The sequence below is a fragment of the Dacryopinax primogenitus genome, assembly GCF_000292625.1.
Source record: "Dacryopinax primogenitus strain DJM-731 SS1 chromosome Unknown DACRYscaffold_2, whole genome shotgun sequence".
NCBI lineage: Eukaryota > Fungi > Basidiomycota > Dacrymycetes > Dacrymycetales > Dacrymycetaceae > Dacryopinax > Dacryopinax primogenitus.
Window position 1 is genome coordinate 801,672 of NW_024467199.1, and position 23,122 is coordinate 824,793.

The 23,122-nt window shown below is 52.9% G+C and overlaps 9 protein-coding genes across 9 annotated transcripts; 7 read left to right on the forward strand and 2 right to left on the reverse strand.

Annotated features, from left to right (window-relative positions):
* Positions 1 to 1,414: 1,414 nt before the first annotated feature.
* Positions 1,415 to 2,540, reverse strand: DACRYDRAFT_74661 (uncharacterized protein; the record flags this gene model as incomplete). Its single annotated transcript, XM_040776078.1, has 2 exons — positions 1,415 to 2,017; positions 2,065 to 2,540. 2 exons carry the CDS (start codon positions 2,538 to 2,540, stop codon positions 1,552 to 1,554), a joined length of 942 nt encoding a protein of 313 aa, XP_040632342.1. The 3' UTR covers positions 1,415 to 1,551.
* Positions 2,541 to 2,924: 384 nt separating this feature from the next.
* Positions 2,925 to 6,323, forward strand: DACRYDRAFT_74664 (AAA-domain-containing protein). Its single transcript, XM_040776079.1, has 4 exons — positions 2,925 to 3,455; positions 3,506 to 5,211; positions 5,264 to 5,678; positions 5,726 to 6,323. Exons 1-4 carry the CDS (start codon positions 3,209 to 3,211, stop codon positions 6,268 to 6,270), a joined length of 2,913 nt encoding a protein of 970 aa, XP_040632343.1. The 5' UTR covers positions 2,925 to 3,208; the 3' UTR covers positions 6,271 to 6,323.
* Positions 6,324 to 6,717: 394 nt separating this feature from the next.
* DACRYDRAFT_103935 (uncharacterized protein) lies at positions 6,718 to 8,717 on the forward strand (the record flags this gene model as incomplete). The annotated part of the gene is made up of 9 exons (XM_040767846.1): positions 6,718 to 6,887; positions 6,938 to 7,310; positions 7,360 to 7,470; positions 7,525 to 7,615; positions 7,664 to 7,793; positions 7,849 to 8,050; positions 8,102 to 8,262; positions 8,313 to 8,449; positions 8,500 to 8,717. The coding sequence occupies 9 exons, from the start codon at positions 6,718 to 6,720 to the stop codon at positions 8,715 to 8,717; spliced, it is 1,593 nt and encodes a 530-aa protein (XP_040632344.1).
* Positions 8,718 to 8,948: 231 nt separating this feature from the next.
* Positions 8,949 to 9,545, forward strand: DACRYDRAFT_103936 (uncharacterized protein; the record flags this gene model as incomplete). Its single annotated transcript, XM_040767847.1, has 4 exons — positions 8,949 to 9,031; positions 9,085 to 9,186; positions 9,231 to 9,242; positions 9,290 to 9,545. 4 exons carry the CDS (start codon positions 8,949 to 8,951, stop codon positions 9,543 to 9,545), a joined length of 453 nt encoding a protein of 150 aa, XP_040632345.1.
* A 290-nt stretch (positions 9,546 to 9,835) lies between these two features.
* Positions 9,836 to 13,091, forward strand: DACRYDRAFT_19943 (citrate synthase; the record flags this gene model as incomplete). The annotated part of the gene is made up of 14 exons (XM_040771729.1): positions 9,836 to 9,931; positions 9,984 to 10,043; positions 10,091 to 10,204; positions 10,260 to 10,462; positions 10,508 to 10,749; positions 10,797 to 10,876; positions 10,924 to 10,960; positions 11,009 to 11,087; positions 11,140 to 11,425; positions 11,476 to 11,550; positions 11,600 to 11,696; positions 11,752 to 12,468; positions 12,516 to 12,670; positions 12,804 to 13,091. 12 exons carry the CDS (start codon positions 9,839 to 9,841, stop codon positions 11,793 to 11,795), a joined length of 1,410 nt encoding a protein of 469 aa, XP_040632346.1. The 3' UTR covers positions 11,796 to 12,468; positions 12,516 to 12,670; positions 12,804 to 13,091.
* A 1,102-nt stretch (positions 13,092 to 14,193) lies between these two features.
* Positions 14,194 to 17,163, forward strand: DACRYDRAFT_61952 (protein phosphatase PP2A0 B subunit gamma isoform). The gene is made up of 8 exons (XM_040775684.1): positions 14,194 to 14,397; positions 14,447 to 15,020; positions 15,072 to 15,268; positions 15,322 to 16,178; positions 16,228 to 16,329; positions 16,392 to 16,632; positions 16,681 to 16,774; positions 16,836 to 17,163. Exons 1-8 carry the CDS (start codon positions 14,371 to 14,373, stop codon positions 16,910 to 16,912), a joined length of 2,169 nt encoding a protein of 722 aa, XP_040632347.1. The 5' UTR covers positions 14,194 to 14,370; the 3' UTR covers positions 16,913 to 17,163.
* Positions 17,164 to 17,677: 514 nt separating this feature from the next.
* Positions 17,678 to 18,585, forward strand: DACRYDRAFT_19946 (peptidyl-prolyl cis-trans isomerase). The gene is made up of 5 exons (XM_040771730.1): positions 17,678 to 17,775; positions 17,836 to 17,854; positions 17,995 to 18,018; positions 18,070 to 18,227; positions 18,278 to 18,585. The coding sequence occupies exons 1-5, from the start codon at positions 17,734 to 17,736 to the stop codon at positions 18,359 to 18,361; spliced, it is 327 nt and encodes a 108-aa protein (XP_040632348.1). The 5' UTR covers positions 17,678 to 17,733; the 3' UTR covers positions 18,362 to 18,585.
* A 680-nt stretch (positions 18,586 to 19,265) lies between these two features.
* On the forward strand, positions 19,266 to 20,235 carry DACRYDRAFT_19947 (uncharacterized protein). The gene is made up of 6 exons (XM_040771731.1): positions 19,266 to 19,417; positions 19,473 to 19,491; positions 19,661 to 19,664; positions 19,688 to 19,707; positions 19,768 to 19,925; positions 19,991 to 20,235. Exons 1-6 carry the CDS (start codon positions 19,271 to 19,273, stop codon positions 20,072 to 20,074), a joined length of 432 nt encoding a protein of 143 aa, XP_040632349.1. The 5' UTR covers positions 19,266 to 19,270; the 3' UTR covers positions 20,075 to 20,235.
* Positions 20,236 to 21,968: 1,733 nt separating this feature from the next.
* DACRYDRAFT_113568 (uncharacterized protein) lies at positions 21,969 to 23,099 on the reverse strand (the record flags this gene model as incomplete). The annotated part of the gene is made up of 2 exons (XM_040769656.1): positions 22,894 to 23,099; positions 21,969 to 22,840 (listed from the first exon to the last, which is right to left on the reverse strand). The coding sequence occupies exons 1-2, from the start codon at positions 22,991 to 22,993 to the stop codon at positions 21,969 to 21,971; spliced, it is 972 nt and encodes a 323-aa protein (XP_040632350.1). The 5' UTR covers positions 22,994 to 23,099.
* Between the last annotated feature and the right edge of the window lie 23 nt (positions 23,100 to 23,122).

The window sequence follows — 23,122 nt, forward strand, 5'->3', positions numbered from 1 at the left end:
ATAGGTATCTGTGGATGATCCTAAGAGACCAAGTCTGAAGAGACAGTCCCCAGGCAGAGTAGGCCTTATATTTATACCTCTGTGGTGGAACCTGCTAGAACATCTTGCTTACTCAGCCTAGTCAGGTGATCAGGTCATATGACCAAGGATGAGGTCATATGAGGTCATGCACAGCCATGCACAGCAGGTCACCTGACCATCCAATCCTTCCAGCAGGTTCCAGCACATGCCAAGGTATACCAGCTACTTCCATGTCATAAAGGCTTAGTCATGTCTCTTGACCAAGCAATGAGCTAGTGCCCTAACACATTATGCTTGAAAACATGGCAAAGATCATTGTGCAGATATGCAAGGATGCTGAAGACCCCAAGTTTTTGACATCTTCCTCATATTGGAAGCCCAACCCCTTCTAGCATGCAGTGATGCTTCTTGCAAATAGTGAGAAGATGGAACTCATTGCTGACCTTCTGGAGGTGTGGCTCCAAATTTTTGATGACAACCAGCAAGTGGAACTGGCCACCCTCTCTGCACCAGCCACCAATGAGCAGGAGGAGAGTGATGATGAGTTCATGGACTTGTTGTCAGGCTTCAAGGTGCAATTTTTCTCTCTCTCCATTTTTCATTTGCTGATGTGATCTTTCAGAATTCCTTGGCCACTGCCAGTCTGAAGGTCAAAGAGGAGCAGCCCCCCATAAAGTTGGGTCTGCCCTGTGCTGACAACAGCACACTCAGTATGCTGCTAGTGCTGAAAGGGCATGGGAGGCCTACCAAGGCCAACTCAAAGCTGGCAGTAAGTCAGCTGCATCTCCTGTTTGGACATCCAATTTCTTGTAGGGTTGGTTGTCAGAGGAGACCTTGGCAGCACTGCTGCAGGTGTTGAAGGACAAGTCAGTGGTGGAGTCCTTCTCAGATTTAAACTGTGTAAGTCCTCTCCCTGCATTCTTTTCTTTGGTATTCCAATTGCTGATGAAATTTGGATAGTGTCTGGCCTGTCACAAGCATGCTGTCCTCAAGGATGGTGTGCTGCAGCACAAGTGCAATATTGTGGACCAGCCTGGTAAGGCAGTCTGCATAACATGCAAGACATCAAAGAAGCCATTTGGCACTTGCCAAGGTATGCCACATTTTGTCTCCTATTGAAGCTGGCTATCTGCACCTGCCTTTTTCCAAACAGGGTGAAATGGCTGTTATCTTAGACCCCACATGGGCACCATGGGTGCAAACACCAGAGCTGTCTGCGGAAGGCTTCCGTAATGCAGTGAGTGGATGGGACTGGAAGCGGTCAGCCGCTTTCTGTTTTTGACCGAGGGAGTGGTCATCGGCCGACATCAATGATGTTGGAGCGTCATCCTCCTTACCCCTCAGATGGGACACAAAGACTAAATAAAGCAGGCGTAACACCGATGTTTATATGCCGAGTAGTCAAGAAAGTGTAACATAGACATGGTAAACAAGATACTTAGTGGTATCAATACAGTCTTTTCGAAGCGTAAAAAGTGAAAAGAAAAAGTGTAGATCAAAAAATTGCAGATGTGTCTCGTCCGGAGGGTGCTACTCCTCCTTCGCTAGCACACCGGCACTGCCGTTCTCCCCCCTGGCTTCCCGCTGCCTTTGCCTTGCCCGCTCGACGAGGTCAACCCCTACGAGGATCTTGCTCGCCTTCCACCACTGGACTGCGTTTATAAAGTTCTTCAGGGCGGCGATGGGGAAGAAAGCGAGTGCCATCACCGCTGCCCAAGTGACGAGTTCGAGGTAGCTGAGTGCGTATACGCCCCACGGCCCGCCAGATGTGAGGAGGTTGATAACTTGCGTAGAGAGGTAGGCGATGACAGGTTTCGGGGATGAGGCATTGAGCACGGCGGTGTGGTCGAAGTGCATCAGGTAGAGGGCGACGAAGAATAACTCGTTGCCCGCACAGCAGATGAAGAGCACTGTTTGGGAGGTGTAGTAGACGCTGAGAACCCAGGAGACGTCGGATGTCACGAGTTTGTGTGATTTGGAACCCGTGGTTAGGGAGCTGCTTTGGGTTAGCACGCGAAGATGGAAGGGAGGAGAAAGGCGTACCTGTACATGTGCATGTAGTGGCTGCTAAAGTCAAGGGTGATGAGGAACTGGAACACGGTCGCAAAGCTCGGGTATGCGCTACTGAGGAAACAGAGGAGACAGGCGGTCGTACACCTGTCTGTGACCATGTCGAGCACTGCGCCGAACTTTGTGCTCTGGTTCAAGGCACGCGCGGCCATGCCGTCGAATGCGTCTAAGAGGCAGGAAAGGCAGTAGAGGACGGTACAGTAGCGTGGGTGGTAGGGCATGAAATGGAGGCTGAGAGCAGCGAGGAGGATGCGGGTGTACCCGATGAGGTTGGGCACGAAGAGATAGACGTTTTCCCTCACTTCATGGGTTGCGAGATCGACGGCGAGCTTTGCGTCCACTAGGCCTGTGTCTGCTACTGACTGGGTGCGGAGCTCGGCGAGGCGGGACCTGGAGCGTGCTTGGGCGTCGGCGCCGCGAGGGCGGATGAGAGGGTCGGTTTCTGACATGGTGGTTGTTGGAAGAAGAGGGGAAGGTGGTCGTGTGAGAAAAAGAGAATGATAAGAGGATGAGGGTCGGCGCAGTGGGTGGACTGGGCGCCGGTTGGGGCACGTATGGCGATGCAACCCTCCAATGGTCGAGTGACACCATTCTAAGGATGAGCTCAGCGCAATGACGTGTTTGAAGATTATGTAATCATATGGAGAACGGAAGAAATTCATCATCATCCCATCGTGGTTTTGAGTCGCAGATCCCTAGAGGTGCATCCCACACATCGGCATACAGCACAACCATGCATCACCGTGTCCTCATACACCGTGCACGAGCCGCTCTCGCTCATTCCGCGCGCGCTAGGCTGGTCTCACCTAGACCCACAGCGGCGTTCCACACTTCTAGACGGATACACGCAGACCCACCGGGCGAAGTGACTGCTCCTGTTGTTCAAGAGTCCCAGACCCAGACTGTGCCCGCCCAGGAGGAAGAGGAAGACGCAGCGAGACCAACGTTCGTCAAGGAAGAAGAGAGACCAAGGAGGCGCAAGACCACTGCGACGCGCTCTTCTCCTGCTGCTGCGGACATACCACCAGAGTACGCTTCCGCTCACCTATGGCTGCCTGACTCTCAACCACCACCACCAACTGGGGCTGCACATCCTCCGGGACTGCCCCCACCGCATATGATGCATGATGCTCTTACTAGCCTACTCCTATGTCTTCATCCGCAGACACAGCATCGAAGTCTCTTTCCCGGACCTGGAGGACAAGCACAGGTAGAGCCAACTCTTGCACTGTACTGCCCGATCGAGGGAGGCGACTACGTGCTCGATGAAACGATCAGGGAGGTAGCTAAGCGCGCAGGTGCAGAAGTCGTCGTACTAGATGCGGCACAGCTAGCAGCGGGGTCACACGGGGTATTCGGTCGTTGTGCGTTCATTTCACTACGTGTATGCGCTAAGCCACTAATGTTCCTGTAGCTGCGGTGGGATTCCGACTCCCTTCTAACCCGCTCCACGTTACTTCCGTCACTTCTGTTCAGTCCCCCAACCCCCCTTCTGCTGCCTACGGACCAGGGGAGGAAGATGACGAACTCGATGCCCCCCTTTACCCCAGCAGCCTCGGCGCCGTCGCCATCCAGATCCCTACAACGATGCATTTGTCTACTCTTCCGCGGTCAAAGATTGGCTCTGCTGCTAGTGCCGCAGCTCGTAATGCACCACAGACGGCTATGCGCAAGTTATTCGACGAGATAGTCAATCTTTCACCTTCACTTCCCGATCTCGATCTACCTTCGACAAGCACCAGTGCCGGCAGTGCCGGCGCACCCCAATCACCCGTCAAACCACGGATCATCTACATCCGGGATTTTGGTCTCTTAGCGCCCACAAGCGCCCACTGGTACCCTACTCTGCTCAGCGCCGTGCGTGCCCGCCGTGCCCGTCCGCTCTCCCGTCCCTCCCAACCCCCACCAAACCCTACCGTGATTGTCTTCGGTTGTCTTCCCCCGCTCCTCCCGCAACTGCATGTCACCCCTACCGCCAGCGCGGGTGGCATCCTCAGCATGCTCATGGGCCCCTCGCGATCTACAGGAGTCGTCCGTGTAGAGGGCAACGAGGAGGAGGACGCGCACGAGCGGGAGCGACGACTTAGCGAGCGACTCACCGCGTGGGAGAAGAACGAGCCCCTCTGGCTGTCTAGCGAACTGCCTGCTTTTGGCGGCTCACCCCCTGCCTCCACTGCAGGAAGAAGCGCCATGGACCAGCTGGGAATGCTCTTCGGAGGGGGGTACGTTGGCCTCCCCGCAAGAATAGGCGCCGATAGCGAGTATGTTTCTCCCCCCGCCGGAGTGGAGGACGGTGCTGTCGCCGGCGCGGACGCGCGCCCTGCACCACCGTACTTCCGAGCGCTGACCATCTTGCCCTCCATGCGCGCCCCAGAGCTGGAGACAGAGACCCGCCTCGCCCGGAGGAGGGAGATCAACATGCTCGCGATGCGGATGGCTGTAGGCGCCGTTGGGGGCGTACTTCCCGACCTAGAGCTGGGGGACGAGGAGCTGCAGCAGGAAGACCTCTGGCAGGAATGGGGGAAGAAGGTAGAGCCCTGGTCTGTCCTCCGAGGTGTGGCGAGTCGCGCTGTCGGCGGAGTCGTAGCTGAGCAAGTTGGGGCGGGAACGGGAGGAACCTCAACCCTCAACCCTACCCCCGTGCCGTGGACTGCTGTGCTCGACAGCTGGGAAGCACAGCGTTCCTCCGGTGCAGCGCGCAAGGCATGGCTCGACTCTGCTCGTGCGGCGTCCCTCCTTTCTGAGGAGACCCCTGCTCCTGGCACGGAAGAGAGTACCGAAGAGAAGGAGGACGAGGTGATCTCCCGCGTGCGTCAGGCCCAGGACCTGGAAGAGGGCGAACAGCGCCTGCTGGGGTGTATCGTCGACCCTTCCACTATGCCTACAACGTTTGCCAACGTCCACTTGCCCGCAGGGACGATCGACAGCATACGCACGATCGTTAGCCTGCCTTTACTCCACCCGCAGGCGTTTTCCCAGGGTATTCTAAAACAACACGCTATGACGGGGGCGCTGTTGTTTGGTGTACCGGGGACGGGGAAGACTCTGGTCGTTCGGGCGCTGGCGAAGGAGAGTGGGGCGCGGATGCTCATGATCAGACCGAGTGATATATTCGATATGGTGGGTTCTCCTCTTATAAACATATGAAGTGAAATGCTGATTCCTGATACAGTATGTCGGCCAATCGGAAAAACTCGTCCGCGCGGTGTTCACCCTCGCGCGCCGACTCCAGCCCTGCATCATCTTCCTCGACGAGATCGATGCTGTGTTCGGCGCGCGAGTCTCTTCCCGCGAAACAGGAGGTGGGATCGCCCACCGACAAGTTATCACCGAGTTTATGCAGGAGATGGATGGCCTGCGCACAAAGGAAGGTGGCGTCATCGTCATAGGTGCCACGAACAGGCCGTTTGATCTAGACGATGCCGTGCTTCGTCGGTTGCCGAGGCGGCTGCTTGTAGACTTGCCGGGCGAGAAGGAGCGAGTGGAGATCCTCAAGATCTTATTGAGGGACGAGGTCTTAGCGCCTGAGGTGGACATCCAGGGGCTGGCGAAACGGGCGGAAGGCTTCTCGGGCTCAGATCTGAAGCGTGAGTAGTTCATTGTGAGCGACTGACTAGCCACTGATATGGCGTAGACCTGTGTGTGTCTGCAGCGCTCAATGCGGTTAAGGAAACTGTGGAACTACCCTGGGCTGTTCCGAGGAACGACATCAAGGATACCCTGGCCTTGACAATGGTACCCGAGCTACAAGAGGCATCGTCCATACCCTTGGAAGAAGAAAAGCCATCGCAGGAAGGTGCTAGTACACCTATTGCGGAAGGCAATGAAGCCTCAGTCCAGGAAGGCACCAGCGCACCTATTGCCGACCTCTCCCCCCAGATAGACGGGAGCGACGCGCCCTCTGCTTCTCCTACTGAACCGGTCTCCCCACCACCACCGTCGATCACACAACGCGTCCTCCGGCCGCACCATTTTGCCAAGGCGCTCACCGAGATTAGCGCTTCCACATCTGAGTCCCTGGGCACATTATCCGACCTGAGAAAGTGGAACGAGGAGTTTGGAGAAGGGGGTACGAAGCGCGGGCGGAGAAAGCGTTGGGGTGCCAAATTCGGGTTTGGCATACCTGACCAGACGCAGGGTGTGAGGGAGCTGGGGCAAGTCGGTGGCGGTGAGCCGTGAACGGATTAGCGTGTCGGCGGGAAGTTTTTCTAAGGTAGTATCGAGCATCTTAGCATGGCATGAACATAGAATCACGCAAGTTTTGAAAACCCACCGTAATGGAATTGTGAGTCATGTGCATGTGTATGTGTGGGACTGGGGAATTCCTCATTCGTGATTTGGGTGGTGGGAACGCCTTTGTGAATATAACTCGCCGAACCCACCCTTTTGTTGAACAGCCTCACTCTGTACTTACGCAGCCAATGTACAGTTACTTGATGCGCTCGTCCACATAGAATAATTGCAAACGTAGGCCGTCGATATGGACAGACATGGTATCGTCAGGGCAGTGCTTTGGAGGACCCTTCTGAAAGTGAATGGGAATCACAATGAAGTGTCCGTCTCTCACGAATGTATGCGTCTTTATCCGTGTCCTTCTCTTCTCATCTGCGGCGCCGTTGAGTGAGGATGAGCGATCCGATATCCGAAGCGGAGACGCTCAAGGCAGAAGGAAACGCACTCTTTACGCAGAAGAAATACAAAGACGCCGCATGTAAGTACACGGCGGCTATTGAGCTCTGCCCTCAGAACGCCGTCTTTTGGTCAAACAGAGCCGCATGCTACCTCAACCTCAAACGGTGCGTTCAAGAGTTCGCTATCACATCAAACATATTGACAAATCTTGCAGGTATTCTGATGCTGCTACCGATGCAAAGCATGCGACAGAGCTCGACGCGTCTTTCGCACGAGCCTGGGCAAGGCTTGCAACAGCGAAGCAGCACCTTGGATCATGGATACAATCTATAGAGTCATGGGAAAAAGCAATCTCTTGTCTCCCGAATGAGAATCGCTCCCCAGCCGAAGAGAAGCAGGCCAAAGAGTACGAGGACATGCTGGCGAAGGCGAGACGGGCATTGGAGAGTGTAGAGAATCACGCTAAAAATCTTGGAAAGGACAACGTCGTCAACAATTCCGAAGGTGGCAAGATGCCCTGGGAGAGGGCAACGAGATTCATTGAAGAGGTCATTGCACAGGGCGGAGAGGATGGTCAATTTAGCAGTGTGCGCTCTCGTTCAGTCGGCAAAGAACGACTCTCTGACGCGTTCCCAGGCGTGGCAGATCCTTGGCGCCTATGAATCATGGGAAGAAGCTATGGAACGCATGAACGAGATCAAGAAGATGGAAACGAATGGACAAGTCGCGTTAACAGGCAGAGTTGGGGTATTATTATTCTATCATTGTCCTGTCCCGGCATTAAAGAGGAACCACATCTAGGCTATCGAGCAATTCTCAAACGCAATCATCTACGACAGCCGTGTATTCCACATTGAGGACTCTCAATTCATGGTCAAGTACAATGATCAGGGTTCGTGTTTGTCTCGATTCCAGGTGATGACCAATGAATACTGTGCAGTGAAATACGAAGCGTTTGTCCGGAAGGCTTGGACAGAAGGAGGGCCAGAGCTTATTCTTAGAGAGGCCCAGGAGCGCTTGTCTAAGTCCGGCTGGGATAGCGTGCGTCCCGCGCTGTCGGTAACAGGTCGGTAAATAATTCATCTGAACCACATTCGGAAATGCATGTCGCTGACCGGGATATAGAGCTTACGTCCTTCGCGCATTTCTGACAGCGGGCTTGATGGAAGACAGCGCAGCAGCTGTTTCATTCTATAATGATGCGATCGGCATTCTTGAAGGTGGAAAGGCCCTGTGGTCGAATGTGACTGATGAAATGCGTGGGGCGATCTTTGCTCCCACATTCATCCGTGGCATCAAGGGACTAAGGCTCGAGTCGTACATGACGGTATGCTCCTCCTCATATATGCAGACAGAGCTCATACATACTATGGTTTAGGCCTACAAGCAAGGAACCAAAGGATTCACCGTGAAGAAACTTAAAGACCTTGCAGTAGAGCTCGAGGAGGACATCCGAGGCAATCCACCTCGTGCCGATCAAATGTTCGGTCCTGGATTCATACTAGCATTTTACAACGCTCCACTTGCTCAAGCCTTGGCGTAAGCCAATCATGTTGTCAGCACACGCTCATACTAATCCCGATGCGCAGGATGCGAGCTCTTTACGAGCGAGAACTCGCAGAAAAGGGTGAAGAGCCCAAAGAAGTGAAACAACACCTTGCGCGCGCGGGTGAGTTATATGCCGAAGCTGCAAGTCACCTGGCGCCAGACGATGAGGTTTATGCTTGTATGTGTAGTAGCGTCTCGTCTCGTTGTGTCGGACTAAGTTGTCAACAGGGTTCCTCAACTTGGCCCTCGGCGTCCTTTGGCAAGGCGGAGCTGCACTGAGAGTCACCCTTCCTCTGATGGAGAAGGTGAAGTCCTCTGTACCAAAGATGAAGCGTATTTGGGAGCATTCCCAGCTTGCTCTTGGTGGACGAGATCAAGTCCTACAGAAGACTCTCCGGTTTGAGGAGGACATTCAGAGGCCTTGGCAGAAGGGAAGATCACCTTAGATGACCCCGTCGCACCGAATGACCCGAGACAGGTCAGTTGAGGAAGTAGTTTTTATTTATGCAGTAATCCCTACTCGGATAAAATGCAGAGCATGGCGAAAGATCCGGCCGATCGGCCTGCGTGGGGCTATTTCCCCTTATTGAAGGAGGGCCAGGCACAAAGGGGTATCTTCCATCGATAAGCTCCGTGAGTACCCGAATGATTTGCTGGAGGGTGACTGCACGGACCCCATGGACGATATCAACCCTACAGAACCGTTGGACCGTGGATATCTATTGTGCTTCTGGAAGTATGCCGCCCCAAAAGCTTATGGGTGAGCCTTCCACTTGCTTTTGCCCAACAGTTTTACTAACAATGTGCATGCAGGGCTTTCGCTTTCTGCGAATGTTGGCTTGCGGAAGAAGCCGAGAAAAGGCTGAACAGTACCGAGGAAGAAACCCACAGCTACTGGGCAACTGGAGCAGAGTTGTACGTCAAAGCAGCTTTTGATCCTGAACTACTGATGGACGAAGAGAAGAAACACAGTAAGCTGCTCTCTATTCAGATCCATCAGAATCTGATACAGTTCCAGTATATATCAACGGATCGCTCAGGCATATTGGCGTTCTGGAGCCGCACTGAAGACGACGCTCCCGCTGATGAAGATTCTGAATCTAGGGCTGCCCCAGGCGAAGAAGATCGGGGAACATTCGGTGTTCGGACTGCAGAGAGGGTTCGATAGTTTTGAGGATACGCTGCGATATCTGGCAGATGTTGAGAAGGTGCTAGCGGAACGCTACCCCAGATTCGATTCTAGAGCCTTGGTTGATGAAGAGTGCGCCTTTTGATCAGATGAATGGACGTCTGTTGTACATTGAACTGTGTGATCTGGAGATGGATGGTAATTACATACAATCAATATCTTGTACGAGGACAACCGGGAGAAAGAGGAAGGTCGAGTGAAGACTTCTAGCGCATCCCCACAACACATCAACTTCCCCACATGATGTGTAGTCGGGTGGGCACGGGATGTCCACCCCGCACCCGTTTGATGAGACCCTTACGGGCCTTGTGGGCGCGCATGCATATAACCGGTTGGTCAAGACTCAAGCTCTTGCTTTTCCCCAGCCATCTGGCAGTCATGTCATTCTCTTCAGCTCGTTCTCTTGGGCGCATTGGGCGCATCAATACTGCGCGTTTAGTGCATGCTCAATCCAGGTATGCTTCAACCAAGGAAAGGAGTAATTTGAACGCTCCGTGACATGCGAACTGACGAAATGCTGCAGTCCCTGGAGGATACATTGGCCGACATCATTCCTGAAAAGCAGGAACAGCTCAAGGCTTTGGTATGTTTCTTCCTCACTGAAATAGCGATGATTATGACTATTTCCAGCGCTTGAATCATGGAGGCGACGTGATTGGCGACATCAAGGTCGAGAATGTCATCGGAGGAATGCGTGGGTTGAAGGCTATGCTCTGGCACTGTTCAGCGCTAGACCCGAACACTGTTAGTGACACCTACTACATCTTTCAGCCCTTTAGCTCAGAGTTTTTTTTTGCAGGGAATTCGTTTCCATGGCCTCACAATCCCCGACTGCCAGAAGGTGCTACCTCCCGCACCAGGTGGGAAGGAGATTCTCCCAGAGAGCATGCTCTGGTTGCTCCTGACTGGCGAGGTTCCAAGCCCTGAACAGGTCCGGGATCTGTCTCGGCAGTTGGCTGAGGAAGGCGAGCTTCCCAAGAAAATCGCCGACGTCGTAGATTCGTGCGTACCTTGCTTGCCTGAAGACCTCGCTAATTATTGTTCCAGGTTCACACGCGACGTGCATCCAATGACCCAGCTGTCAATGGGCGTTGCTCTCATGAACACTGACTCAAAGTTTGCCCATGCCTATGAGACAGGCGTCAAGAAGACGGAATATTGGAGATATGCGTTCAAGGACTCGATGAAGTTAATTGCGCAGCTGCCTGCTTTGGCGGCTCGTATCTATAAGAACGCATACTACCCAGATGTTCCACTGCCTGCTGTTAGGAAGGATCTTGATCTTGTCGGTGCGTATTGAGGTGAATCCACTGTCCATAGCTCTGACATAAGGCAGGGAACTACTCCAATATGCTTGGGTATGGAGACAATGAGGGCATGACCGAGTACCTGCGATTGTACATCGCGCTTCATGGGGTACGTGTCAGTCTTTCTCATCATGATCCGAATTAATGATGTCGCAGGACCACGAGGGAGGCAACGTGTCCGCCCATACTGCTCGTACAGTATGACGTACTTCCCTGGTGCTCGGTGTTCACATGTTTGCAGATCTGGTTGGCTCTGCGCTCTCTGACCCATACCTCTCGTATGCCGCTGCATTATGCGGCCTTGCTGGTCCACTCCATGGGTATGTCAAGTGTTTTTTTTCCATTGTATGCTACGCATCTCACCCATTCCAGGCTTGCTAATCAGGAAGTCCTGCGGTGGATGCTCGCGATGCAGAATGACATTGGTCCCGGCACAGACGTCACCCCAGAGCAGATCAAGGATTACCTATGGACGACACTCAAAGCAGGGAAAGTCGTACCTGGCTACGGTCATGGTGTACTGCGTGACCCGGATCCGCGATTCATCGCCCTGCAGGACTTCTGCGACAAGCGCCCCGAACTGGACTCGAGCCCCATCATCCAGTTAGTGAAGAAGACGTACCAGGTGGCGCCGGGCGTCCTGAGAGAGCACGGCAAAGTGCGTCATGTTCCGTGCGCGAGGGGCGCTTCCGACTCACTGCTGTGTAGACTAAGAACCCGAATCCGAATGTTGATGCCACATCGGGTTGCTTGCTGTATCACTACGGTCTAACGGAGTTCAAGGTATGGAGGTAGTCAGTCAGGCGATGAGCTTCTGGCTGACGGGAGGCAGTACTATACCGTCATCTTCGGCGTGTCTCGGGCCCTTGGTTCCCTATCCCAGCTGGTGTGGGATCGCGCCCTAGGCTTGCCTATCGAACGTCCTAAATGTGAGTTATCTCATTGCACGTACCCCCACCATCTTCATCTGACGTCATTATTCAGCCGTCACGATGGAGGAGATCGAGCAGATGGTAAAAAAGACATGAACATTTGGCAACGTAGAACAACGGTTTGAGGTAGGTGAGGGTGTCCAATAATACTAGTACAAATGAGCAATCATCTCTTTACAAAACCGTAATCGGGAGCCTGTCTCGGGTATCGCGAAGCCTACGCAGGGTCCCCAGGGCCTGCGATAGTTGGAACCTATAGAACCTATACAGCGGTAATTCCCGTCGAAGGCACAAGAAGATGGGAATACTAAGGCGGTGAAAATATCCAAACTAGAAAGATGTAAGGCGACGTACTCGACCACCGAAAGAAGCCTGGTCCTAGATGCGTCGAGGGTATTTCTGCAGTACATTGTGCGGGCGCTGCCCGCCCTGTTCAGGCGGCGGTTGTTGCGCCGGATATCCAGCCGCGTTCGACGTATTCGGCCTCTGCTGAACGGGCATAGCCTGCCGCTGAGGCTGTCCATTGGGCGGTACCGCGTTCGCCGTCTGGGGTCGCTGGAGAACGTTAGGCCCAGGTGCGCGGAGCTGTTGCTGTTGTACCGGCGGACGACCGTTCTGCGGTAGAGGGAGAGAACCAGCTCGATTGGGCTGGGGCATCTGGTTGCGCGGATCCGGTCGCGGCTGAGGTTGACCCTGCATAGGTGTGGGCACGGGTGCTGCAGGTGGGGCACTTCCTGCTGCCTTCTCTGCTGCTTTGATGATCTCGTCACTGAGAGGTCGTGAGCATTGTTCAAGGTCGAAGATTCATATACCCACTCAAGGAGATTCAGTGCAGCACAGAGCACTACCCATTCGACACAATCTTCATTGCCCTCTCCCAACGTCTGCCATACAGCTTTCTCCTCGGCCGTCTTTCCAGTGATCGATATTCGCGTCCCACCGCCATTTGGGTTCTTTTGGATCTTCCCGAACTACAACGAAGGCGTAAGTAATATGCACGAATAAAAGATGCCATCAATTCCTGCAGATCCCCGAATTCGGCAGAAACCGTGCAGGGTCTTCCGCAGCACGGCAGGAGAGCCCAAAATAGAGGATCCGGCTCACCTCGATACGCTTGGGTGGAATAAGGTGCCCAGCATAAGCAAAATAGAACATGCTCCAGAATGTCGCGTTGGGATTTGGCTTGGATATCTGGAACAGCGGCAGATCGGTCTGATCCTGCGCGGGAAGAGAGAGCTTGTAGATAGGAGTGAGGATGCCCGTGTTCGTGATTGTCCATTTGAGGTTGCGCGATGCTTCACAGCGTACGAAGCGCGTGGCTGAGGAAGAGCTATGCCCCGGGTCGGACAGGGTTGCACCACCGCGCTGGTTGCGTGGGGGAGGGAAGAGCTTGGCAACGCAAAGGTCGCCTTGCGGGGATGGTGTCAAAAGATAGTTTTCGGCATTCTGGAACGCAGTGAGCGGAAGATAGTAGGAGACTGACGAGGACGTACGAAGTTGGTATGCAGATATGAATACAAAATGTTGCTGGGCTGGCCTGTGGGTTGATGTTAGCATTCAATATGGTGCCAAGGGATGTTGAACAGACCATGCGGTGTGACGATGAGCGTGGGTAGGTGATTTGGGACTGGAGCGTGGTTTGGTGAAGTAAATACTGTGTAGACAGCTGACATTTGAGCAGCTCGTCGAAGGAGAAGATGGTGGTAAGAAGTAAAGAGTGATGAAGAGGGAGAATGAGAGTTAAGTGTATTGGGCTTACGATGATCATCGGTGAGAGCCGTCGTTCGCTCCTTTGGCGACCCACACACGACTTTGCTCCCGCAACAACGGGGGTTCATCGGAGTTAATTCTTCCCTCTCGGCCTTTGATTCTTTTTCAACATATTTCCGCTCTTCCTTGCTGTCTTTCATCACAAATCTTCCGGCGATAGCGCAATCCAAGAATCCTTGTTCAGAGCAGTTGAGTTTTATATGATCATTGTCGCTTTGGTACGGAAAAGGAGACGGAGGGTTAACTGGCACGCTTCGGACGCGCGGCGCGTCACGCGACTCAGGCTATCAGAGGGAAAAGGAAAAGGAAAGCAAGAAAAATCTCTCTCTTTCTATCCCAACCAGAGATACTTCTGTCCGCGATGCGCATCCGATTTCGAAGATCAGCGCGTCGTAGAAATCTAGAAAATCAGGAAACAGCGAACGGTTTCAGGAACTGCGACGCGTCCAGTTGCCATGCATGACAATTGAATAATTCCAACAATGAATGTGGTGCATTGAACTATATCATGGTTGTCGTTGTAGTAAGTTGTAAGAAGACGTAAAGCATTATTCTTACTCGACAGCATATACCAGCTAATGGGAAATATTACTGTCCTTGTGGAGTGTTGTTTTGGGGTTGGCAAAGGAAGCCCACAAGGTGTTTTACGGAGGCAAACGGGCGGGTCTTCTCTGAAGAGCCCGCGCTCCTCGACGCTCAACAACAGCAGGTATCTGGCGTCCTCCACGTCCTCATCATCTTGCACCACCCACCGCCATCGAACAGCATTCAACAGCCGTCCACGTCGCTCTAGTCTACGTTCTGCCTATTGTAAGACGCGTTTTCTGGCCGATTCTGCGCGCCTTCCAGCGGGGATATCGCTCGGAAGCTCGTCCGACACACACGATCACCACTGGCTATCATGAAGAAACTAGGAAAGAACCTTGGGGTGCGCATATATCAATCTAACCCCCGGGGTATGCTGATGGCAAGTGCAGTTCTCTCGCAAAACATCCGACAACAACAAGAAGGACAAGGATAAGGGCAAGGAGGACAAGGACGCCAAGGCTGCGCAGCAGCAGCAGCCAGCGCCCTCTCAGGCCAGTCAGAACAGCTCGTCCAGCGCTAACAGCAAGGGCAGCAACAATCGAGGGTTGGAGCCCGCGCAGGTACCGAACCCTCCCTCTGGTGCGAGCTCCTCCCATCCCGCCGTGCGGCGGGCTGCAGCGCCCCAACCGCTCACACCAGAGCGGAGAGTAGGTGCTGGCCCTGTTGGTGCCGCCATTCCGGACAAGACGTCTCCCGCACCGCCTCTCGTCATTGTGACGGCGAACGTGGAGATGCCACCGGACCCGCTCCCATATCAGAGCCCTTTCAGCTCTGGGAGTCCGAGGCAAACCGTTGGGTCCGAGGGCGGCATGACCCCTCCAAGGAATACCACCCTCAGTCGTCTTAGGAGTGTTACCCCCAAAGATACGATTCCTATCGTAGGAAAGCCTCCGAGGAAACAACGAAGTAGTAGGTTCCACGTTACGGAGCATGTGGAAATTGAGAGGCTGCCTGGGTTTACCGGTGCGTATCTTCAATTTCTGGCCTATTGGATCGCAGCTGACCATTCTGCAGAGGTGCCGCCTACCGACAGGACGCCGCTTTTTGTGCGCAAGTTGCATCAATGCAACGTGCTGTTTGACTTTACCGATGCAAGCGCGGACCTACGTGGGAAGCAGATCAAGGCACAGACCCTTCACGAGCTACTCGAATATATCACCACCCAACGCGGCGTTATTACGGAGGCCATATACCCTGAGGTTGTGAACATGGTGAGCCTTGTAGGTTTTTTTCAGTGGTTCCGCATGCTGATAGGCGCATATAGTATGCTTCCAACCTGTTCCGCTCTATACCCCCACAGGTCAACCCCACTGGTGAAGCGTTTGATCCTGAAGAAGATGAGCCAGTTCTGGAATTGGCTTGGCCTCATCTCCAAGTTGTCTACGAATTCTTCCTTCGATTCGTGGAGAGCCCCGATTTCAACACCAATATCGCAAAGCGATACATTGACCAACAGTTCGTTCTCCAATTGCTCGAACTTTTCGATAGCGAAGATCCGCGCGAGCGCGATTTCCTGAAAACGACATTGCACCGTATCTATGGCAAGTTCCTTAACCTTCGCGCATTCATCAGACGTTCCATCAACAATACCTTCTTCCAATTCGTCTACGAAACTGAACGCCACAATGGCATCGCCGAACTTCTGGAAATCCTTGGCTCCATAATCAACGGCTTCGCTCTCCCGCTGAAGGAGGAGCATAAAGTGTTTCTTACTCGAGTTCTTCTACCTCTCCACAAAGTCAGGTCGTTATCGCTCTACCACCCACAGCTGGCATACTGCGTTGTACAATTTTTGGAAAAGGATAGTTCATTGACCGAAGAGGTTCTCGCCGGTTTGTTGCGCTATTGGCCAAAGGTCAACTCGCCGAAGGAAGTCATGTACCTGAACGAAGTGGAGGAGATTCTCGACGTGATTGAGCCGAGCGAATTTGTCAAGATCCAGGTGCCACTCTTCCGGCAATTGGCGAAGTGCGTCAATAGTCAGCATTTCCAGGTTGCCGAACGAGCGTTGTATTACTGGAACAACGAGTACATCATCAACCTGATGGGGGATAATATCGGTGTTATTCTCCCTATTGTCTTTCCTGCACTGTATCAGCATTCTAAATCCCATTGGAACCGGTATGTTCTGCGGCAGCCACCCTATTTGCTCTCGCTAATACCGTTCTAGCACGATCCACGGCATGATTTTTAATGCACTAAAGCTCTTTATGGACATGAATCCCGACGTGTTCAACGAGTGTGTCCAAAATTATAAGCGGGATCGCCAGATGTAAGTTGGCTTCCTTGAATGATCCGCTAGCGCAGCTTCTTACTCTGCTGGCACTCGCACAGAGAATATCAGCACATGCAGCAACGCTACGAGAATTGGCAGCGTCTGCGCGAGATGGCCATCCACAATGCAGACGGGATCTTACCGAAAAATTTCGAAAAGGACTTCCCAGAGCCGCCTCAACCGCCGCCTCTCGACGATTCGGACATCGATGATGTCACATTGGATTTGGCCGAGGGTCTCCAGCAGGTGGATCTCGACGACTCTGCATTGTCACATAATATGCCTATGTCTGAACCTTCTGTGAGCCGCAAGCCCTCTGTTGCGCACCGCATATTGATATTATTGTAGCATTTCCAGACTTCTTTCCCAAATTTACCCGCACCAGAGTTGGGGTCCCCGCCACAGGCAAGTCCGCACGTTCGCCGGAAGAGTGTTCTCCCTGGTACGTATTATTCTAGTAAATCTTACCTTCTCGGTTTGGCATCTGACGGCAAATTCATCAGTGGACCCCGGTGTGTTGCGTGACTTACAAAACCATCGCTCTCTAGACAATGGGGAGTTCGTTGCTCAGGAGAGCTAGATGCCCGATGGAATATGGACTGATGCCGGGCCGAGTGTGCCCACCGCGATATGATGGATATAGTAGCATCTCATCTTTCATTCCCGTATGCGTTGCGAACGATCGGGAAGGATGGGACACTGCGATAACATCCAGGAGGGTGTAGTTGTTAGTATGCCGCATTGTTTTCTGTTTGTTCCGTTCTTCTCTGTTTCACTATTGGTCCGCTGTGTTCGGCTCACTGGCGTGGTGAGGAATTTAGCACGTCATCATGATCAATGCTATGATTCCCAAGTGGCTGACGCTGTTTTTGCCCAGTGCGTCCCGTCCGCGGGTTGGCGAGGATTATCAGCAGTGCACCCTTATAAGGGAATCTCGAGATCATCCGGATCTCTAGGCGACCGTGCCGCAATTTAGTCCCAGCCGGTCAGGTTCACCAGCCAGAGAGCGATCCGAGTTGATCCACGCTTTGGCAAACCATCCAAATCACCGAAAAGTGCTCCCAACATGGGTTTGCTCCACTAATACCCCCGCCCGTCCACCTGGTCACTGCTTCCCAAAACTGGTCAAGTAACCCATCTTCGCTGCCGTATCCTCTTCTTCTGCGTATGCTCCCGCTTTCCCGAATCACGAGCGTTGATGATGCCGCCGGGGAAGACGAGGGCGCAAAGTTGCCTGTATCGGGATAGCGTGCTCGGTCCGCCCTTGACATGCGTATATAACGAGGCAATGTAACAGAGCAGCAACGCCACGTCGACCCGCCGGGATCCTCTCTACCTCTTCAAGCTTATCATTGCCCTCAGGCTCCACTTCACCTTACTGCTCCTTTCCACCTTACCATCATGGGCGTAACAATCCAGACTCTCGTTGCAGGTGATGGCGTGGTTCGTTCATCTACCCCCAGCCCCAAAGAACAAGCGAGCTAACCATTCCTTCCTCCACAGACATTTCCCAAGCCGGGAGGTGAGAACAGGTGATCCCCGCATTTGCCAGCGACATAACTGACGAGCACGTGCGATTCATCCTTGACACGTATCATCATCAGACGTACGTGTAGTCTCCTGCACGCTTGCAACTCCGCGCTGATGTCTAATGCATGATCTAGAGCGTGACCCTGCATTATGTCGGTGAGTGCCGGTGTGTGCGTAGTGAGGGGATATCTCCTGAGCAATCGTCAGGCACCCTCACGAATGGCAAAGTCTTCGATTCGTCTCGTGACCGTCGCCTGCCCTTCACCGTCGAGATTGGGGAGGGAAGGGTCATTAAGGGCTGGGATGAGGGCGTGCCCCAGCTTTCTCTCGGGCAGAAGGCGATTTTGACCATCACCCCGGACTACGTGGGTAAATCTTTCTGATCATTTGTGTGGCTTACTGAGTAAGTCTGTAGGGCTACGGCGACCGCGGTTACCCGCCTATCATCCCGCCCGGCGCTACGCTCTTCTTCGAAGTCGAGCTGCTCAAGATCGAGTGACGGTGCCCGATTCCTCCATCCTGGTTAGAGCCCTATGTGGATGTTAGTCCCCGCGAGAAAGCGTTGGCAAAGCATCGTGAGCGGGAGCGTCTGCGTCGGGAGAAGCGTCAACAGGAGCAGCAGCAGCGGTAGTACTGACCAGTAACAAGCCGCTTTTAGCACATGATGGAGGATGGGAGGTAACGTGATCCACCTCCACCTATCCACCTCCTTTCCAATCACACCAATACTCCTCGACGATTTTTGTTTACTGTATGTTGTACCTGTAAGATCGAAAGTTATCTGATTGTGCATAAAATGAATCGCGGTGGAGGCCAACTCCCACGCAACTCAACAACTTCTCTCCCCAGTACCCTGCTTTCATCTACTGGCTGTCTACATCCAGGCGTAGACGCCCAAGCGGACGCAGATCGAGAGCGGGGTCGGCGAACCATCCTATAATAAAATGCCCAAGTTCATTAGGAGGTAGGACTTCCTAAATGCGTCACCTCCCGGAGGACCATTCGAGACTTATCTTCTTACATATTTCCTTTCACATTTTCCCGTTGTGACTTTGGGGCTTAACGGCGTTAAACTCACACTGCAATATCCAAAAGAAGCTTCCTAAGGGTGGAGCACGTGTTCTATGTTCCGACAATGAGCCTATACATAGATTATCGAGAAGTTGTTGAGGTCAGGACGTCCATGCGAGACAGAGACATGTGCCGAAGCCGAGAGCATCATTGACTTCAGCCAAGGACAATGACGAATATGGGGTGTTCACGGAACCAGCCTCGGCCCACTTAATTTCCAAATATGGTATGATAGACCAAGACCAGCCATGGCGCCACCGAGTAGACCCACAAGAGACCCTTTCCTATTTCAGTTACACCCTTTCCCTACTTTGACCCATCTGCCCAGCTTAGTTAAATGGCCGGTCGTCTCGTTCAGGTTGCACGTTCCTCTCTCCGGTCCACCACCACACCCCTTTCATACCGCTCTTTCATTCGCACTTTCACCTCATCGTCTCCAAGAATGGGTGTCGAGGTCAAGAACATCGCTGACGGTGACGGCAAGGTGTGTCCACTCGTGTCATCGATCCCGGATCGATCATGCTGATTGCCCATCGTAGAACTTCCCCAAGAAGGGCGGTAAGCATGCCCAGTCATTATTGTAGGATTGAAATGGAATCTCACTGTGAATGCGCGATCACGCTTTCCCGATGAACAGATGTGAGTAACCGCAACAGTCATTTCGTGTTTTTTTTTATCTAACTTTCCCACAGACGTGAGCACTGCACTGCCGTCCAGAGAACCCCATGTACTAATATGTACTTCTGATTGCCAGTGTGACCATGCACTATGTCGGTAAGTACCCTGTCGCTGGCCCCTGTCGTTTCCGGAACGATCACTCACCCTGGACCTCAGGCACCCTCGCCAATGGCACCAAGTTCGACTCTTCCCGTGACCGCGGCAAGCCCTTCGTCACCGAGATCGGTATTGGTCGTGTCATCAAAGGCTGGGATGAGGGCGTGCCTCAGCTGTCCCTCGGCCAGAAGGCAATCCTCGTTTGCTCGGCTGACTACGTGAGTGTCGTTGCTTCTTGCATTATTTACCGCTTGGGCTGGATATATGCTGATACCGCGACAAGGCTTACGGCCCCCGTGGCGTTCCTGGTGCCATCCCTCCGAACGCCACCCTCAACTTCGAGGTTGAGCTGCTCAAGATCAACTAAAAGAGCGGCGTTGCATTGCATGAACTCTCACAAGATACAGCTGGGGATCTCTATTGGGAAGACCCTGGTATAGCATGTAGTAGTGAAGAATAAGAAATCAGCGACCGTGTCAATGAAAGAAGCTAACGAGCGATGGAGGCCACTTCTTCCTCGTGTTGTTCATAGTCTGCGCTGTGTGACATGTTGGCGATGCCTTCCCCTCTTCAATTGCTTGGAGCTTTCTGTGCGGCGACTTGTAAGGACTCCCATGGCCGTAAGTTGCTTCGCTAGACCCACTGGCCACTCGTTGACTAAATTTATTCCATATCGCTTTTCAGACGCCCCAGCAATCTTGAATCTGTGAACGGTATCGAAGGAGTACCATCCTGCGAACTTTGCTTGTGTCGGTGCAATACAATGCTCCTCCCTTCCCGTGAACGCCGGCTTCGTGAGTTGGCCCACACGGGTTGGCACAGTCATCTGAGGGGTTTGCGAGGGAGCATGTGCTAAATGGTCGGATGTCTGCCCTTCAAGTTGACCGTTGTTTTCATTCCGCTCCCGTCGCCTCATCCCGGCTGCCTATTTCGTCTTTTAGCCTGCAAGGATGGGTGTCACCATCACACACTCGTACCTGGCGACGGCAAGGTATGTGCAAACATCGATGTTTCAACGATATCTCTGATCGAGTAAAACACAGACATTTACCAAGAAGGACGATAAACCTGAACAACCGGTCGCGGTGTCATGGTGACAGATTACTCACTGAGCCTGCTTCTGTGGTGGTCCCAATGATGTACTCCGAGTGTCTGTCCGCTCCCGTTTTTATTTGACTTCGCAGCAGATGTGAGTCCGTTCTCGTCTTACGAGCACCCCACGTTCTCTATCTGATTGCCAGAATCATAATCCATCATATTGGGGTGGGCTGGTGCACGAGACAATAAGCAGGTGCGTTGGGGTGCATTGGGGATTCCACTGCCGCGTCGCCGCAGTGTCGCCACGTACCAACCACAATAAATCGCCTCAGGGGTAACATTTGTTCATCTGCAAACATCTAGGACTGCGGACCGATTCCCCGCGTTTGACATTGGCTCGTGAAATATGCGGTTGATGCTCCACCTTTCCGTAAAATCGAAGAAGGCAATACCGAAAGGGGCAAGGAAACAATAACCCCGTCACAAAGAAGAAGTCCTTAACACAACCTGCGTCGCTTTAAAAGGCTGGAACAGAGAAAATATTATCAGCACAGGCCAGGCCTTCCTGATCAGGGGTGCGACGAAGACCAACCGCCCTACTCAGTGTTCGGGTGAGCAAGCCGGCTCTCCAGCTTTGGTGACTGACATAATACCTGGGGTATAAAATGGGGCTCCCATGTTGTACTGCTCAGTCAATCCCCTTCACACGGTCTCTCCTACAGTATGTATATCAAAACAGCCATGCATGTTCTGAGCGAGGCTCTGCTAGGTTTCAAGTGGCACCGCCTGAAGATCATCATTGTTCCGCCGCCAACTGTCCAAATAGCAAAAGCACCTGCAAAGAGCACTATTGGAATTGCACGGGTACTACTGCCAAGTCACACACAGGGACGTGAAGACTACTTACTGTGGGAACTGGTCAGGGAGAACGGAAAGCAAAAGAAGGGAAAGGATGGGAATTACGAAAAGATAGGGATTCCTTCCCAGCGTACTGTGATATGTGGGCGTAAGAGTACGTTCGAATGCACTGCAGGTCCACTTCTTTCTCCGTTTCTTCAGGCTCGACAGAGTGAAGCATACTTCCACTAGTACGGCCCCCTTCAATCATGTATAAAGTCACGGTGCTAGTGGCGCACTTGCGACGCGGCTACACAGCATATGCAAATAAAGGAGTTCTCTAATATAGAATCGCACCAGAAATAAATCATCTCTGCATGCATATGTCATATTTTGGTTTCTGAATCTAACCACTCATCCAGCCCCTTGTAGAACACTTGTTCTCTCAGCGACACGACTGAGGATTGATCGCAGTGACATTCGTGTGCTTCCCAGTAGCGGACGAGGAGGATTATGATGTTTCCCGGAGTGCAGCTGATCCGAAACCCCTTCTCGTACATCTTGCGTTGTTCTGTGCCATCGATGTAATACCGATATAACGATTCATTCGCTCGCTGTAGGGCGCTGATGTATAGTGTTTTGTCGGCATCATTATCAATGAAGTCCGGGAGGGTCACCGCTAGTTCTCCAGGTCGAAAGCCGGCATTCCCAAAGTCAAGGAGAGCAGCTACATTGCCCTCATTGTCCACCAAGATGTTCCGACCGGCTAAGTCCCCATGCGAAAAGTGGAAGGTGTGCTGATCTCCCGCATGAAGATCGAGGAAATCGTAAAGCTCGATGAGTTTTCTGCCCGGGCCTCTGTTTTCCAGTGGCATGAGACCCGGTTTACCTAGGAAAGCAAATGCCTCGAGCAGATCGCGCTTGGTCATGAATGGACCGCACTGATCCGCCGGGATAGCACCGCCTTTGAAAAGCGGATCTTCGAATGCAAGATCGTTAAGCGGACCCAGGACAATCTCATCGGATGTGTTGTCGGAGAACTGTGAAATGGAGCCAATCATTCGATGCTCAATGCTGAAGAGGCAAGCGACAAGATCGGCGACTTGTTCGATAACGTGCTGGCGACGTTTGGGGTCGAAGTCGGCGAAGCGGAGATCTGCTCGTTCGCCTGGCATATGCTGCATGAGAATCCATTCCAATCCCACTGGATTGGGCTCAGCGCAATAGCAATAGACCTCCGGCACGCAAGTACGTCGAGCTACAGGATTGTTGAGTGTCAGCTACCCAAAGCCGGATGCGAGATGAATGCACCCCGAAGCATTCTCATCGAAGTCACCTCTCCCTCCGTCTTCCACCGTGGTCGCCACGGGTAGACCAGTTTCGCAACAATAGAATCGACTTGCTGTTCCATCGAATCATAAAGCGTATACAGGTAGACAATGCCGAAACAGGCGTCTGGAACGCTGATCTCTTCCCGGTCGATCCTCCCGACTTGGCTGCATGGATTACGAAGTCGGAATTGATTCTCAAGAACGGCATG

Excerpts from the sequence above, each read along its gene's own strand:
- DACRYDRAFT_74664 (XM_040776079.1), top strand. The coding sequence starts at position 3,209 with ATGATGCATGATGCTCTTACTAGCCTACTCCTATGTCTTCATCCGCAG. Across the intron at positions 3,456-3,505 it reads ACACGGGGTATTCGGTCGTT|CTGCGGTGGGATTCCGACTC; the intron begins GTGCGTTCATTT and ends ATGTTCCTGTAG. Across the intron at positions 5,212-5,263 it reads CGAGTGATATATTCGATATG|TATGTCGGCCAATCGGAAAA; the intron begins GTGGGTTCTCCT and ends TTCCTGATACAG.
- DACRYDRAFT_61952 (XM_040775684.1), top strand. The coding sequence starts at position 14,371 with ATGAAGAAACTAGGAAAGAACCTTGGG. Across the intron at positions 16,179-16,227 it reads TCTAAATCCCATTGGAACCG|CACGATCCACGGCATGATTT; the intron begins GTATGTTCTGCG and ends ATACCGTTCTAG. Across the intron at positions 16,775-16,835 it reads CCGGAAGAGTGTTCTCCCTG|TGGACCCCGGTGTGTTGCGT; the intron begins GTACGTATTATT and ends CAAATTCATCAG.
- DACRYDRAFT_19946 (XM_040771730.1), top strand. The coding sequence starts at position 17,734 with ATGGGCGTAACAATCCAGACTCTCGTTGCAGGTGATGGCGTG. Across the intron at positions 18,019-18,069 it reads CGTGACCCTGCATTATGTCG|GCACCCTCACGAATGGCAAA; the intron begins GTGAGTGCCGGT and ends AGCAATCGTCAG. Across the intron at positions 18,228-18,277 it reads TGACCATCACCCCGGACTAC|GGCTACGGCGACCGCGGTTA; the intron begins GTGGGTAAATCT and ends GTAAGTCTGTAG.
- DACRYDRAFT_19947 (XM_040771731.1), top strand. The coding sequence starts at position 19,271 with ATGGCCGGTCGTCTCGTTCAGGTTGCACGTTCCTCTCTCCGGTCCACC. Across the intron at positions 19,708-19,767 it reads TGTGACCATGCACTATGTCG|GCACCCTCGCCAATGGCACC; the intron begins GTAAGTACCCTG and ends CCTGGACCTCAG. Across the intron at positions 19,926-19,990 it reads TCGTTTGCTCGGCTGACTAC|GCTTACGGCCCCCGTGGCGT; the intron begins GTGAGTGTCGTT and ends TACCGCGACAAG.